This window comes from Oncorhynchus tshawytscha, linkage group LG33 (genome assembly GCF_018296145.1).
Source record: "Oncorhynchus tshawytscha isolate Ot180627B linkage group LG33, Otsh_v2.0, whole genome shotgun sequence".
In the NCBI taxonomy this organism is placed as follows: Eukaryota; Metazoa; Chordata; class Actinopteri; order Salmoniformes; family Salmonidae; genus Oncorhynchus; species Oncorhynchus tshawytscha.
The window spans coordinates 37,629,796-37,647,090 of NC_056461.1; the positions used below are offsets into that span (position 1 = coordinate 37,629,796).

The window sequence follows — 17,295 nt, forward strand, 5'->3', positions numbered from 1 at the left end:
AAATAATATTTATATCATTAAAGTCTTATTTCACCTGACCTCAGTCAACTGATCCAACTGGCTTATTGTCATATTCCTAAGGTTCTGTGGGGTCCGTTCTTTAGAACGATTGCTCGCCGGAGCAGTAATTTGACTTTACTGTGGTCACTAATGTCATTTCTATATTACTTCAACTGGACATAGACTCCTCTACAATAGGATGTGTTCCATGACAGCATGCCCCTCCAGGACTCATCATCTGCTCTGGTGAAGAGGAAATACCTGGGACAACAGTCACACCTGGACGGAGACATCCTTCCCGACCCCCCAAAAACCTGGCCTGAATCCCCACTCATAAAAGCACATGGTAAGTGGAGGAGAGGATTGACACACTCAGGAATGGAATATAGTGTGACTGATTTACCTGCAACACTCCAGGCATAATGTTGAAAAGTAAACCATTTCATTCAGAATGTTTGTTTTCATGCATGGTTATCTATTAACCAACTAATAGTTCATCTCACTATGACAACAGCTTATCTGAGATGCCGGGAACTTGTTATTTTAACCTGCAGATATTGCTTCGTCAATGTCCCAGACTCAGGCAGAGAGAATGAGATCAGTTTTCATCAACGTCTCCAAGATCCCCCTGCTCTTCCTCTTCCTGTACATGTTCGTCTGCTCACTGGATGTCCTGAGTTCTGCCTTCCAGTTAGCAGGAGGTATCCTTCCTCAAGGTTCATTCAGGTTCATCCATCCTAGTCCATTAATGTATGACTACTCTCCCCTCAATCTCTGACTACATGAGACAAAACTTTATAGATTGGCATAAAAAAATAACAATCATTAGCCTTTACCGCACAGCTGTAAATGTAAGTGGTGTGTTCCCCACTGGGCGGACAGGTAAGGTGGCTGGGGACATCTTCAACGACAATGCCATACTGTCCAACCCGGTGGCAGGGCTGGTGGTGGGAATCCTGGTGACGGTTCTGGTCCAGAGTTCCTCTACCTCCACCTCCATTGTCGTCAGCCTCGTCTCCTCGGGCCGTAAGTCACACACACACACACACACACACACACACACACACACACACACACACACACACACACACACACACACACACAACCTCTACTGTACTGCATTATACTACACGATAGGTCTCGATTACTGCAGGAGCAACTGCAATACAAGATGAAAGGTATTTCTTGACATGTTGCCTCAATAGAAGATGAAAGGTATTTCTTGACATGTTGCCTCAATACAAGATGAAAGAGTATTTCTATAAAAAATATTGATTTTGTAATATAGATGAGTAGTGGTTTATTGTTTTACTCCTTGCTTGTGCAGTACTCAATGTGAGGTCTGCCATCCCAATCCTCATGGGATCCAATATTGGGACGTCCGTCACCAACACCATCGTTGCTCTGATGCAGGCTGGAGAGAGGGATGAGTTTGAACGGTAAGAAATGGCTGTGTATCCTCCTCTCCTGTAATTCCTAAGGATTTAAGCAAACCCTATACCAAGTGTCGCCACAGTTTGGCATCATGCATGATTTATAATAACATGGCCTGTTCATTACAGGGCATTTGCTGGAGCGACGGTGCATGACTGTTTTAACTGGCTGTCAGTGCTGGTGCTACTGCCCCTGGAGGCAACCACAGGCCTGCTGAGAAGACTGTCTCAGGCTGTAGTTGACACCTTCCACATCAGCTCTGGAGATAAGGCCCCAGAGATGCTCAAGGTCATGACTGAACCACTCACCAAACTCATCATTCAGGTACTGAACCACTCACCAGACTCATCGTTCGGGTACTGAACCAATCACCAGACACATCATTCAGGTACTGAACCAATCACCAAACTCATCATTCAGTTACTGAACCAATCACCAAACTCATCATTCAGGTACTGAACCACTCACCAGACTCATCATTCAGGTACTGAAGCACTCACCAGACTCATCATTCAGGTACTGAACCACTCACCAAACTCATCATTCAGTTACTGAACCACTCACCAGACTCATCATTCAGGCACTGAACCACTCACCAAACTCATCATAAAAGGTACTGTCTGGGTTGGACAAAATGTGTGGGTCTGCACTGTGTGGCTTTGGTCAAACACGAGTCACATGTCCAGGAATGTAGAAAGACTTATGAGCTTGTCTTTGGATAATTCATCCTTCCTTTGATCACCTCGCGATATCATGTTTTATTCCCGTTTATCCTTACAGTTGGACAAGTCTGTCATCACAGGCATCGCCATGGGAGATGAGGCCATGAGTAACAGGAGTCTGGTGAGGGTATGGTGTAAGAATCACATCCTAACGGTAAGACCAAATGCCACAGGCCTCTCATGATATGCAAAATATCTGGAGTCACTGGTTTGGTAGTTTCAAAGACAGATGTTTCTCTCTCATCCCCTGCAGTCCTCTGTGAATGTTTCTGTTGGTGATTCCTTCAACTGTACGTCAGTACAACCCTGTTGGCAAAGCAATGCAACAACCTGGACAACACAGAACATGACTCTGCTTGTAAATATAGAAAAATGTAAATCAATGTAATTTTAATTATTGGAATTGAGTGAGTGTCAAAGTACTGTCACAGGGAAATACATGACAGTCATACTGCTTCTGCTACAGTCCTGGGGCTGCGGGCCCTAGTTGGACCCGTAGTGGGGCCTTAGTGACAGATCATCTTGACAGATAAAAAGAAAGACTGACCCGAAAAAGAAAGACTGAACCAGTCCTCTGTTGCTGTCCCTAGGCAGCCATCTGTTTGTGGACTCGTGGTTGTCCGACCTGGCGGTAGGCCTCATTCTGCTAGCCTGCTCTCTTCTGCTCCTGTGCACCTGTTTGTTGCTGCTGGTCAAGCTGCTCAATTCTCTGCTCCAAGGCCAGGTGGCTAAGGCCATCCAGAGGATCATCAACACAGGTGGGTGTAATATAAATGTGACTGGAAGATTGAGATCAGAAAACATAGTTCTGATGTATTTTTTTCCTCCCTGTTGTGTATGATTGCAAATAATATCTATTTGAGGTGGTGTCCATAGGCTCTGCATAGCTTATTAGAGATGGGGCCCATAGGCTCTGCATAGCTTATTAGAGGCGGGGCACATAGGCTCTGCATAGCTTATTAGAGGTGGGGCCCATAGGCTCTGCATAGCTTATTTGAGGGGGTGTCCATAGGCTCTGCATAGCTTATTAGAGGTGATGCCCATAGGCTCTGCACAGCTTTTACATAAGCACTACGCAGCCATTTAGTAAGCATAGATACACTTCGGTTGTGTGAGGGAAACAAAGCTGTAATTAAACACAGAGGTAGATTATGCAGTCAGTAAAATATTTTATTTTTCATTTTTTTATTTCACCTTTATTTAACCAGGTAGGCTAGTTGAGAACAAGTTATCATTTACAACTGCAACCTGGCCAAGATAAAGCAAAGCAGTGCAACACAAACAACAACACAGAGTTACACATGGAGTAAACAAACAGACAGTCAATAATACAATAGAAAAAAATCTATATACAATGTGTGCAAATAAGGTAGGATAAGGGAGGCAGGGCAATAAATAGGCCATAGTGGCAACGTAATTATAATATAGCAATTAAAACACTGGAGTGTTAGATGTGCAGAAGATGAGAAGTGCAAGTAGAGATACTGGGGTGCAAAGGAGCAAAATAAAAAATAAAAATAACAGTATGGGGATGAGGTAGTTGGATGGGTTATTTACAGATGACCTACAGTGCCTTGCGAAAGTATTCGGCCCCCTTGAACTTTGCGACCTTTTGCCACATTTCAGGCTTCAAACATAAAGATATAAAACTGTATTTTTTTGTGAAGAATCAACAAGTAGGACACAATCATGAAGTGGAACGACATTTATTGGATATTTCAAACTTTTTTAACAAATCAAAAACTGAAAAATTGGGCGTGCAAAATGATTCAGCCCCCTTAAGTTAATACTTTGTAGCGCCACCTTTTGCTGCGATTACTGCTGTAAGTCGCTTGGGGTATGTCTCTATCAGTTTTGCACATCGAGAGACTGAAATGTTTTCCCATTCCTCCTTGCAAAACAGCTCGAGCTCAGTGAGGTTGGATGGAGAGCATTTGTGAACAGCAGTTTTCAGTTCTTTCCACAGATTCTCAATTGGATTCAGGTCTGGACTTTGACTTGGCCATTCTAACACCTGGATATGTTTATTTTTGAACTATTCCATTGTAGATTTTGCTTTATGTTTTGGATCATTGTCTTGTTGGAAGACAAATCTCCGTCCCAGTCTCAGGTCTTTTGCAGACTCCATCAGGTTTTCTTCCAGAATGGTCCATTTGGCTCCATCCATCTTCCCATCAATTTGAACCATCTTCCCTGTCCCTGCTGAAGAAAAGCAGGCCCAAACCATGATGCTGCCTCCACCATGTTTGACAGTGGGGATGGGGTTTTCAGGGTGATGAGCTGTGTTGCTTTTAACGCCAAACATAACGTTTTGCATTGTTGCCAAAAAGTTCATTTTTTTCATCTGACCATAGCACCTTCTTCCACATGTTTGGTGTGTCTCCCAGGTGGCTTGTTGCAAACTTTAAAAACACTTTTTATGGATATCTTTAAGAAATGGCTTTCTTCTTGCCACTCTTCCATGAAGGCCAGATTTGTGCAATATAAACTGATTGTTGTCCTATGGACAGAGTCTCCCACCTCAGCTAAGATCTCTGCAGTTCATCCAGAGTGATCATGGGCCTCTTGGCTGCATCTCTGATCAGTCTTCTCCTTGTATGAGCTGAAAGTTTAAGGAGGCCAGGTCTTGGTAGATTTGCAGTGGGATACTCCTTCCATTTCAAATAGGCCAGTGTGGGATGTTTAAAGCTTGGGAAATCTTTTGTATCCAAATTAAAACACAACAGTGTTAGACCTGCCTGGTGCAGAAGATGATGCTCTCAAGCTTTTAACGGACCTCTGAGACTATCACAGTGCAGGTGCAAAGGAGACAAATTAAAAAATAAAATTTATCATCATTGGTCATTTAGGTCAACATTGGATCATTCAGATGATCCTACAGTGAACTTCTGGAGAGAGTTTGCTGCACCCCTAAAGGGGCTGAATAATTTTGCACGACCAATTTTTCAGTTTTTGATTTGTTAAAAAAGTTTGAAATATCCAATAAATGTATTTTTTGTGAAGTGTCCCACTTGTGTTGATTCTTGAAAAAAATACAGTTTTATATCTTTATGTTTGAAGCCTGAAATGTGGCAAAAGGTCGCAAAGTTCAAGGGGGCCGAATACTTTCGCAAGGCACTGTATGTACAGGTGCAGTGATCTGTGAGTTGCACTGACAACTGGTGCTTAAAGCTAGTGAGGGAGATATGAGGCTCCAGCTTCAGTGATTTTTGCTTTTGCAGTTCCTTCTAATCATTGACAGCAGAGAACTGGAAGGAATGGCGGCCAAAGTAGGAATTGGCTTTGGGAGTGACCAGTGAAATATACCTGCTGGAGCGTGTGCTGTGGGGTGGGTGCTGCTATGGTGACCATTGAGCTGAGATAAGGAGGGGCTTTACCTAGCAAAGACTTGTAGATGACCTGGAGCCAGTGGGTTTGGCGACGAGTATGAAGCGAGGGCCAGCCAACGAGAGCATACAGGTCGCCGTGGTGGGTAGTATATGGGGCTTTGGTGACAAAATGGATGGCAGTGTGATAGGCTGCATCCAATTTGCTGAGTAGAGTGTTGGAGACTATTTTGTAAATGAGATTGCCGAAGTCAAGGATCGGTAGGATAGTCAGTTTTACGAGGGTATGTTTGGCAGCATAAAATAACAATCCCAGCATCTGACATATTTCCCTTGAAAGCTCTTTACTGAAACTCCACATACTGTAAATAATATGAATCTCCCCTCTCTCCCCTCCTCCAGACTTCCCCTACCCGTTTGGCTGGCTGGCAGGTTACCTGGCCATCCTAGTGGGGGCTGGCATGACCTTTGTGGTTCAGAGCAGCTCAGTGTTCACCTCTGCCATCACTCCTCTCATAGGTGAGTGTTACGAATACTATTTACCATGCAGATCACTTTGTAAGTTCTGGGCTCATAGGAGTGCTGATCTAGGACTAGATTCAAAGTCATTTACCGGTATCTACAAAGCCGATCATTGTTTTTATTTAGGTCATACAGTGCCTTTAGAAAGCATTCAGACCCTTTGACTTTTTCCACATGTTATGTAACAGCCTTATTCTAAAATGGATTACATTTTTTTTAAATCCTCAGCAAACTATACACAATATCCCATAATGACAAAGGGAAAACAGGTTTTAAATTTCTTTTGCACATTAAATAAAAATAAAAACCCTTTGATATAAGACTCAAAATTGTCAGGTGCATCCTGTTTCCATTGATCACCCTTGAGATGTTTCTACAACTTGATTGGAGTCCACCTGTGGTAAATTAAATTGGTTGGACATGATTTGGAAAGGCACACACCTGTCTATTTAAGGTCCCACAGTTGACAGTGCATGTCAGAGAATAAAACAATCCATGAGTATCAGGTTTCAGGTAAGACCCAAATGCAGACTGTGTTGAAGTAACAAAGGTTATTGCAGCAACAGGGGCAAGCTCACGACAGGTCAAGGCAGGAAGGGGTCGATAATCCAGAGTAGAGGGCAACGGTACAGGACGGCATTCAGGCTTAGGGTCAGGGCAGGGCAGAGAGGTCAGGCAGGTGGGCTCAGAGTCAGGACAGGCAAGGGTCAAAACCAGGAGGGCAAGAAACAAAGAGACAGGGGAAAAGCAGGAGCTGAGACAACACACAGGTTGACTTGACAAACAAGACAAACTGGCAACAGACAAAAAGAGAACACAGGTATACAGTTGAAATAGGAAGTTTACATACACTTAGTTTGGAGATATTAGAACTCGTTTTTCAACCACTCCACAAATTTCTTGTTAACAAACTATAGTTTTGGCAAGTCGGTTAGGACATCTACTTTGTGCATGACACAAGTCATTTTTCAAACAATTGTTGACAGACAGAACATTTTGCTTATAATTCACTGTATCACAATTCCAGTGGGTCAGAAGTTAACATACAATAAGTTGACTGTGCCTTTAAACATCTTGGAAAATTCCAGAAAATGATGTCATGGCTTTAGAAGCTTCTGATAGGCTAATTGACATAATTTGAGTCAATTGGAGGTGTACCTTTTGGATGTATTTCAAGGCCTACCTTCAAACTCAGTGCCTCTTTGCTTGACATCATGGGAAAGTCAAAAGAAATCCAGACAAATTAGCTAATACCTCAGATTTTTTTTTGTAGAGCCCAAGTCTGGTTCATCCTTGGGAGTAATTTCCAAATGCCTGGAGGTATCACACTCATCTGTACAAACAATAGTATGCACGTATAAACACCATGGGAGCACGCAGCCGCCATACCGCTCAGGAAGGAGACGGTATGTCTCCTAGAGATGAACGTACTTTGGTGCGAAAAGTGCAAATCAATCCCAGAACAACAGCAAAGGCCCTTGTGAAGATGCTGGAGGAAACAGGTACAAAGTATCTATATCCACAGTAAAATGAGTCCTATATCGACATAACCTGAAAGGCTGCTCAGCAAGGAAGAAGCCACTGCTCCAAAACCACCATAAAAAGCCAGACTACGGTTTACAACTGCACATGGGGACAAAGATCATACTTTTTGGAGAAATGTCCTTTGGTCTGATGAAAAAAAATATAACTGTTTGGCCATAATGACCATCATTATGTTTGGAGGAAATAGGGGGAGGCTTGCAAGCCGAAGAACACCATCCCAACCATGAAGCATGGGGGTGGCAGCATCATGTTGTGGGGGTGCTTTGCTGCAGGAGGGACTGATGCACTTCACAAAATAGATGGCATCATGAGGGAGGAAAATTATGTGGACATATTGAAGCAGCATCTCTAGACATCAGTCAGGAAGTTGAAACTTGGTCGCAACCCCAAGCATACTCCCAAAGTTGTGGCAAAATGGCTTAAGGACAACAAAGTCAAGGTATTGGAGTGGCCATCACAAAGCCCTGACCTCAATCCTGTAGAAAATTTGTTGTCAGAACTGAAACGCATGTGCGAGCAAGGAGGTCTACAAACTTGACTTAGTTACACCAGCTCTGTCTGGAGGAATGGGCCAAAATTCACCCAACTTATTGTGGGAAACTTGTGGAAGGCTACCCGAAACGTTTGACCCAAGTTAAACCATTTGAAGGCAATGCTACCAAATACTAATTGAGTATGTAAACTTATGACCCACTGGGAATGTGATGAAAGAAATAAAAGCTGTTATTCTGTCATTTCACCTTCTTAAAACGTAGTGGTGATCCTAACTGACCTAAGAGAGAGACCTTTTACTGGGATTAAATGTCAGGAATTGTGAAAAACTGAGTTTAAATGTATTTGGCTAAGGTGTATGTCAACTTCCAACTTCAACTCTAAGTACCCAGGAGATAATAGGGAATATGGGTGACACCTGGAGGGTGGTGGAGACAATTACAAGGACAGGTGAAACCGATCAGGTCGTGACAATGAGATTGAAGGGATTGTCCGTACAGCTCTGAGACAGGATTGTGTTGGGGCAAAGACCTGGGGAAAGGTGCCACAAATATTCTGCAGTTTTGAAGGTCCCCAAGAACACAGTGGCCTCCATCATTCTTAAATTTAAGAAGTTTGGAACCATCAAGACTCTTCCTAGAGCTGGCTGCTGGAATTTGCCAAAAGGCACCTATAGTCTCTTAGACCATGAGAAACAAGATTCTCTGGTCTGATGAAACCAAGATTGAACTCTTTGGCCTGAATGGCAAACGTCACATCTGGAGTAAACCTGGCACCATCCTTTCGGCAAAGCATTTGTGGTGGCAGCATCATGCTGTGGGGATATATTCCAGCGGCAGGGACTGGGAGACTAGTCAGGATCGAGGGAAAGATGAACGGAGCAAAGAACAGAGATCCTTGATGAAAACCTGCTCCAGAGCGTTCAGGACCTCAGACTGGGGCGAAGGTTCACCCTCCAACAGAACAATGACCCTAACCACACAGCCAAGACAACACAGGGTGCCCTCTGTGTTGAGTGGTCTCTGAAGGAATTGTCTCTGAATGTCCTTGAGTGGCCCAGCCAGAGCCCGGACTTGAACTTGATCGAACATCTCTGGAGAGACCTGAAAATAGCTGTGCAGCAACGCTCCCAATCCAACTTGACAGGGCTTGAGAGGATCGGCAGAGAAGAATGAAAGAAACTCCCTCCAAATACAGGTGTGCCAAGCTTGTTGTGTCTTACCCAAGAAGACTTGAGGGTGTAATCGCTGCCAAAAAGTGCTTTAAGAAAGTACAGAGTAAAGGATTCTGAGTACTTCTGTAATGGGATCTGTTTTTCCTTTGTCATTATGGGGTATAGTGTGTAGATTGATGAGATTTTTTAAAAATCAAGTTAAGAATAAGGCTGTAACGTTACAAAATGTGCATGAAGTCAAAGGGTCTGAATTTTTTAGCTCCCAAGCACGGCCCACCTGTAAAACTGTAATAAACTACCACTTCTTTTCCAGGGTTAGAACTTATAAACAAGGCTGCACGGGATTTCTTTTAACGTGACTCCATGCAGCCAATGGCAATGTTTGCTTTAGGTATAACGCCGGGAGCCGCTTCTGGATTTGACAGCTCAACCACAGTTCCACCTCCGACATGTCAAAACAACAGCTAATCAGCTAAACAACAGGAATCGGCTAGAGCGAATCTGATTGAATCCTCTAGAATCAGCCCCCCGTCTATGTAATCTTATTCATTATAATGTAATATACAAAACTGATCCTAGATCAGCACTCCTACTCTGAGACGCTTAAGAATACGGGCCCTGTAATCTTCCAAGCTGAAGGTATTCTGTAGCCAGCTGACCTGAGCAGGAGATCAAATGACTCATTCCTCTGGTGGTGATAGTGACACATATGAGTTCATGAGGCGGTGGCACTAGTTTTCTCTTTAAGCCTTGGTGAGGTATTACTTTTCTCATGAATTTCACTTTTTTTATGTGGGGGGGCATTAACCCAATTGAATAATGCAGGGCTTGTTTTTGTTCTATTTGTTGATGAAACACTTACAAGAGAAACAAGAGGTTATATTAATATGAATTAAGTTTGGTTTTGTTTGGGAATTAATTATGTGTGTCTGATGATAGAGCCAGGTGTATTATTTGCTAGAGAGTGGAGGATCCGTTTCATGCTGTCTAATCCCCGGCACTCTCTGGGGGATAGATCTACCTCAGTGTTCTGAGATCAGCAATAATTAACTGCACAGTGGCTGGACTCTCCCACGGAGCATGGGAGTGAGCTGTGGTTCCATGGAACCCTTATTTCTGGGCTGGTTAATCCCCTGGAGTTTAGGATCTGCTGTGCAAGTCTTTCTCACACAGAATACCTACTGCTATTCAAATGAAATGAAATTCAACTTTTTTTGTCACATGCGCCGAATACAACGTGTAGACCTTACTGTGAAATGCTTACTTACAAGCCCTTAACCAACAGTGCAGTTCAAGAAGAGTTAAGTAAATATTTACTAAATAAACTAAAGTAAAAAATTATAAAAAGTAACACAATATTCTAACAACAACGAGGCTATATACAGGGGGTACCGGTACAGAGTCAGTGTGCGGGGGTACAGGTTTGAGGTAATTGTTACATGTAGGTAGGGATGAAGTGAGTATGCATAGATAATAAACAGCGAGCAGCAGTAGCAACAGTGTACAAGAGGGGTGGGGGGGATTGTTTGGTGTCGATTTTATCAGTTGTTCAGCAGTCTTATGGCTTGGGGGTAGAAGCTGTTGAGGAGCCTCTTGGTCCTAGACTTGGCGCTCTGGTACCGCTTGCCTTGGGGTAGCAGAGAAAACAGTCTATAACTTGGGTGACTGGAGTCTCTGACAATTTTATGGCCTTTCCTCTGACACCGCCTATTATATAGGTCCTGGATGGCAGGAAGGTTGGCCCTAGTGATGTACTGGGCCGTTCGCACTACCCTTGGTCAGATGCCGAGCATTTGCCATACCAGGCAGTGATGCAACCGGTCAGGATGCTCTCGATGGTGCAGCTGTAGAACCTTTTGAGGATCTGGGGACCCATGCCAAGTCTTTTCAGTCTCCTGAGGGGTACAAGGTTTTGTCGTGCCCTCTTCACGACTGTCTTGGTGTTTTTGGACCATGATAGTTCGTTGGTGCTGTGGACACCAAGGAACTTGAGTCTCTACCCGCTCCACTACAGCCCCGTTGATGTTAATGGGGGCCTGTTCGGCCCACATTTTCCTGTAGTCCACATTCAGCTCCTTAGTCTTGCTCACATTTAGGGAGAGGTTGTTGTCCTGGCACCCCACTGCCAGGTCTCTGACCTCCTCCCTATAGGCTGTCTCATTGTTGTCGGTGATCAGGTTGAGGAGCCTCTTGGTACATGTACATGTGGGTGGGGGACACTGTTGTGTCATCAGAAAATGTAATGATGGTGTTGGAGTCGTGTTTGGCCACGCAGTCGTTGGTGAACAGGGAGTACAGGAGGGGACTAAGTACACACCCCTGAGGGGCCCCAGTGTTGAGGATCAACTTATCAGACGTGTTGTTGCTCCAGCCAGCAGTTCCTTACCTGGAACTAGATAATGCTGTCTCCTCACCAACCATGTGATTCCTCTACTAAATAAAGCTTCAATCTATGGAATTGCAGCCCCATCACATGGCTCTGTGATGCCATTGTACTTTGTGTTCTCAGGGATTGGTGTTATCAGCATTGAACGTGCCTACCCGTTGACCCTGGGGTCAAACATTGGTACAACCACCACAGCTATCCTGGCAGCATTGGCAAGCCCAGGGGACAAGCTGGCCGCAGCTTTCCAGGTATCTCATCCTTTTACACTGGAACTTTACATTACTGTTTTTGTTATCCTTTCCAATCAATCAATCAATCAATCAAATGTATTTATAAAGCCCTTTTTACATCAGCCGATTTCACAAAATTCTGTACAAAAACCCAGCCTAAAAACCCAAACAGCAAGCAATGCAGATGTAGAAGCACGGGGGGGGGGGCTTGTCTATTTACAGGGTCTTCTGTTCCATCATATCTCTCTCATTACATTACCCTGGTCTGTTCTACAGGTCGCCTTGTGTCATTTCTTCTTCAACATACTGGGCATTCTGCTGTGGTACCCTGTGCCCACCACCCGCCTACCCATCCGAATGGCCAGGACTCTGGGGCAGCGCACGGCCAAGTATCGCTGGTTCGCTGTACTCTACCTGCTTCTGTGCTTCCTGCTCCTGCCCTCGCTTGTCTTCGCCCTCTCCATGGCAGGCTGGCAGATAATGGCTGGGGTGGGCGTGCCCTTCGCTGCGGCCCTCCTCTTGGTGTCTGTGGTGAACATGCTGCAGGTACACAGGCCAGGCTGTCTGCCAGTGAGGCTGCAGAGCTGGGACTTCCTGCCTGTCTGGATGCATTCCCTTCAACCCCTGGATACCCTACTCACCAAGGTGACCCTGTGCTGCGCTAAAGGAGGCAGCGAGCCTGGTCTGATACAGTGCTCTATGGATCATGATGGTCCTCAGAAGAGGAGCCACATGGCTTTGGACAACCTTGTTCTGTGTTACATAGGCGAGGCCCCCACAGTGGTAATGTCCCAGGGGGCAGACGAAGCCCCCACAGTGGTAATGTCCCAGGGGGCAGACGAAGCCCCCACAGTGGTAATGTCCCAGGGGGCAGACGAAGCCCCCACAGTGGTAATGTCCCAGGGGGCAGACGAAGCCCCCACAGTGGTAATGTCCCAGGGGGCAGACGAAGCCCCCACAGTGGTAATGTCCCAGGGGGCAGACGAAGCCCCCACAGTGGTAATGTCCCAGGGGGCAGACGAAGCCCCCACAGTGGTAATGTCCCAGGGGGCAGACGAAGCCCCCACAGTGGTAATGTCCCAGGGGGTGGACAGGGTCAGGAGCACACGTCTGTAGATCTTATGACACTGGAACAACAGGGAGACAGAGCAGAATATCTTGTGAAAGCAGCATTGTGGACTGCAAGAAATGAGCAGTGATGATCTAATGTTATGGAACAACGAGACTGAAGCAGGAAACTGTAGGAGCTTATGGTTGCATGAAAACATGTCTCCACTCACAGTCAGTTCCTTTATGGATTGCGGAAATCATGCATGATGCCAGCAGCTACAAAACAATGTTTACTGTGGTTGAGTTATGTCATGTACTGTACTTCAAAGCCACGGAATCAATGAGAGTTTATTATTTACTCACAGTAACTCTCTTTCCAGACAAATGTTTGGGCCTATCGCCTACAGGACATATGTATTTTATCATAATTTCCCACAATCAGGATAGCATTTCACTTTCTGTCAAAACAAACACTTCTTCCTCTTTGCTATCAGAGGTTAGTAAATGTCTGTCTCTCTGCTGAAAATGCAGGAAGTCTGATTGAATAGAACGACAAAAACCACTCAGCCAATTAAAAGGCCTTAAAAAAAAGAATCCAAGTTATGCATATGAATGGCTGCGTAATTGAAGCTATATAGGAGGGAATGGGCGCCTCCACACGCTAATTATAACGCAGCGGGGCTCTGAATGGTTGATTAAACATCCATTTGGTGGCATAATGGCAAGTGATTTCCCCAGTTTCAATACATTTTAGGCTTAACGTCTCCTCGCTACTCTTTGAACAATTGGTACTTTTAACCACATGCATATTCCAGAGAGTTAAAATTAGATGATTTGATCATTTTGTTCAAAATCACAATTATTGTACATATAGGAGTTTCATATTTGGGATGAGATGGGAAGCAATTGTTATATATGCTAAATGTATCAAGTCAACCGTGTGTAACACAGATAGACATTCATCTATCTTTCCTGTTTAAAAGACACAGCAGATCAGGGCTTTTCACTGGCCCAGTTTCTCCAACCGTGTGTAACACAGATAGACATTCATCTATCTTTCCTGTTTAAAAGACACAGCAGATCAGGGCTTTTCACCGGCCCAGTTTCTCCAACCGTGTGTAACACAGATAGACATTCATCTATCTTTCCTGTTTAAAAGACACAGCAGATCAGGGCTTTTCACCGGCCCAGTTTCTCCAACCGTGTGTAACACAGATAGACATTCATCTATCTTTCCTGTTTAAAAGACACAGCAGATCAGGGCTTTTCACCGGCCCAGTTTCTCCAACCGTGTGTAACACAGATAGACATTCATCTATCTTTCCTGTTTAAAAGACACAGCAGATCAGGGCTTTTCACTGGCCCAGTTTCTCCAACCGTGCTGAGACAGACAAGACAGTTGCCAGTGTCATGAAACTAGAAGCTAGAATAGAATTGAGTAATAATTCAGAATATACCACATCTAACAGTCGGCAGAAAGGGAGTTTGATATCATCCATAATAACCAAGGACGATAGATGAAGAACAGCCATGAGATGGCATGTTTTTATTGCATAAGAAGTTCTTGAGGCAGACCTATTTAAGTGTAGACTACTTTTCTTGTGACAGAGGCCTACAGAGCCTTGCAGTACAGAGCCCTACACTACAGCTTCCAGTACAGAGCCCTACACTACAGCTTCCAGTACAGAGCCCTACACTACAGCTTCCAGTACAGAGCCCTACACTACAGCTTCCAGTACAGAGCCCTACACTACATCTTACAGTACAGAGCCCTACACTACATCTTACAGTACAGAGCCCTACACTACATCTTACAGTACAGAGCCCTACACTACAGCTTCCAGTGCAGAGCCCTACACTACAGCTTCCAGTACAGAGCCCTACACTACAGCTTCCAGTACAGAGCCCTACACTACATCTTACAGTACAGAGCCCTACACTACAGCTTACAGTACAGAGCCCTACACTACAGCTTACAGTACAGAGCCCTACACTACAGCTTACAGTACAGAGCCCTACACTACAGCTTACAGTACAGAGCCCTACACTACAGCTTACAGTACAGAGCCCTACACTACATCTTACAGTACAGAGCCCTACACTACATCTTACAGTACAGAGCCCTACACTACAGCTTCCAGTGCAGAGCCCTACACTACAGCTTCCAGTACAGAGCCCTACACTACAGCTTCCAGTACAGAGCCCTACACTACATCTTACAGTACAGAGCCCTACACTACAGCTTACAGTACAGAGCCCTACACTACAGCTTACAGTACAGAGCACTACACTACAGCTTACAGTACAGAGCCCTACACTACAGCTTACAGTACAGAGCCCTACACTACAGCTTACAGTACAGAGCCCTACACTACAGCTTACAGTACAGAGCCCTACACTACAGCTTACAGTACAGAGCCCTACACTACAGCTTACAGTACAGAGCCCTACACTACAGCTTACAGTACAGAGCCCTACACTACAGCTTACAGTACAGAGCCCTACACTACAGCTTACAGTACAGAGCCCTACACTACAGCTTACAGTACAGAGCCCTACACTACAGCTTACAGTACAGAGCCCTACACTACAGCTTACAGTACAGAGGCCTACACTACAGCTTACAGTACAGAGGCCTACACTACAGCTTCCAGTACAGAGCCCTACACTACAGCTTACAGTACAGAGGCCTACACTACAGCTTACAGTACAGAGCCCTACACTACAGCTTCCAGTACAGAGCCCTACACTACAGCTTCCAGTACAGAGCCCTACACTACATCTTACAGTACAGAGCCCTACACTACATCTTACAGTACAGAGCCCTACACTACAGCTTACAGTACAGAGCCCTACACTACAGCTTACAGTACAGAGCCCTACACTACAGCTTACAGTACAGAGCCCTACACTACAGCTTACAGTACAGAGCCCTACACTACAGCTTACAGTACAGAGCCCTACACTACAGCTTACAGTACAGAGCCCTACACTACAGCTTACAGTACAGAGCCCTACACTACATCTTACAGTACAGAGCCCTACACTACAGCTTACAGTACAGAGCCCTACACTACAGGTTACAGTACAGAGCCCCACACTACAGCTTACAGTACAGAGCCCTACACTACAGCTTACAGTACAGAGCCCTACACTACAGCTTACAGTACAGAGCCCTACACTACAGCTTACAGTACAGAGCCCTACACTACAGCTTACAGTACAGAGCCCTACACTACAGCTTACAGTACAGAGCCCTACACTACATCTTACAGTACAGAACCCTACACTACAGCTTACAGTACAGAGCCCTACACTACATCTTACAGTACAGAGCCCTAGACTACATCTTACAGTACAGAGCCCTACACTACAGCTTCCAGTACAGAGCCCTAGACTACATCTTACAGTACAGAACCCTACGCTACAGCTTACAGTACAGAGCCCTACACTACATCTTACAGTACAGAGCCCTACGCTACATCTTACAGTACAGAGCCCTACACTACAGCTTACAGTACAGAGCCCTACACTACATCTTACAGTACAGAGCCCTAGACTACATCTTACAGTACAGAGCCCTACACTACATCTTACAGTACAGAGCCCTACACTACATCTTACAGTACAGAGCCCTACACTACATCTTACAGTACAGAGCCCTAGACTACATCTTATAGTACAGAACCCTACACTACAGCTTACAGTATAGAGCCCTACACTACATCTTACAGTACAGAGCCCTACACTACATCTAACAGTACAGAGCCCTACACTACAGCTTACAGTACAGAACCCTACACTACAGCTTACAGTACAGAACCCTACACTACAGCTTACAGTACAGAGGCCTACACTACAGCTTCCAGTACAGAGCCCTTCACTACAGCTTACAGTACAGAACCCTACACTACAGCTTACAGTACAGAGCCCTACACTACAGCTTACAGTACAGAGCCCTACACTACAGCTTACAGTACAGAGCCCTACACTACAGCTTACAGTACAGAGCCCTACACTACATCTTACAGTACAGAGCCCTACACTACATCTTACAGTACAGAGCCCTACACTACAGCTTCCAGTACAGAGCCCTACACTACATCTTACAGGACAGAGCCCTACACTACAGCTTACAGTACAGAGCCCTACACTACAGCTTCCAGTACAGAGCCCTACACTACATCTTACAGTACAGAGCCCTACACTACATCTTACAGGACAGAGCCCTACACTACAGCTTACAGTACAGAACCCTACACTACAGCTTACAGTACAGAGCCCTACACTACAGCTTACAGTACAGAACCCTACACTACAGCTTACAGTACAGAACCCTACACTACAGCTTACAGTACAGAGCCCTACACTACAGTTTACAGTACAGAACCCTACACTACAGCTTACAGTACAG

General features: G+C 44.9%; 1 protein-coding gene across 1 annotated transcript; it reads left to right on the forward strand.

Moving 5' to 3' along the window:
• Window positions 1-216: 216 nt before the first annotated feature.
• LOC112230690 (sodium-dependent phosphate transport protein 2A-like) lies at window positions 217-13,904 on the forward strand. Its single transcript, XM_024396943.2, has 11 exons — window positions 217-346; window positions 555-701; window positions 883-1,026; window positions 1,328-1,439; window positions 1,563-1,758; window positions 2,215-2,310; window positions 2,410-2,530; window positions 2,747-2,914; window positions 5,885-6,001; window positions 11,725-11,849; window positions 12,108-13,904. The coding sequence occupies exons 1-11, from the start codon at window positions 217-219 to the stop codon at window positions 12,945-12,947; spliced, it is 2,196 nt and encodes a 731-aa protein (XP_024252711.2). The 3' UTR covers window positions 12,948-13,904.
• Window positions 13,905-17,295: the final 3,391 nt, after the last annotated feature.

Coding starts and splice junctions, on each gene's coding strand:
- LOC112230690 (XM_024396943.2), top strand. CDS start 217: ATGCCCCTCCAGGACTCATCATCTGCTCTGGTGAAGAGGAAATACCTG. Junction 6,002..11,724: donor TGCCATCACTCCTCTCATAG/GTGAGTGTTACG, acceptor TTGTGTTCTCAG/GGATTGGTGTTATCAGCATT. Junction 11,850..12,107: donor AGCTGGCCGCAGCTTTCCAG/GTATCTCATCCT, acceptor TCTGTTCTACAG/GTCGCCTTGTGTCATTTCTT.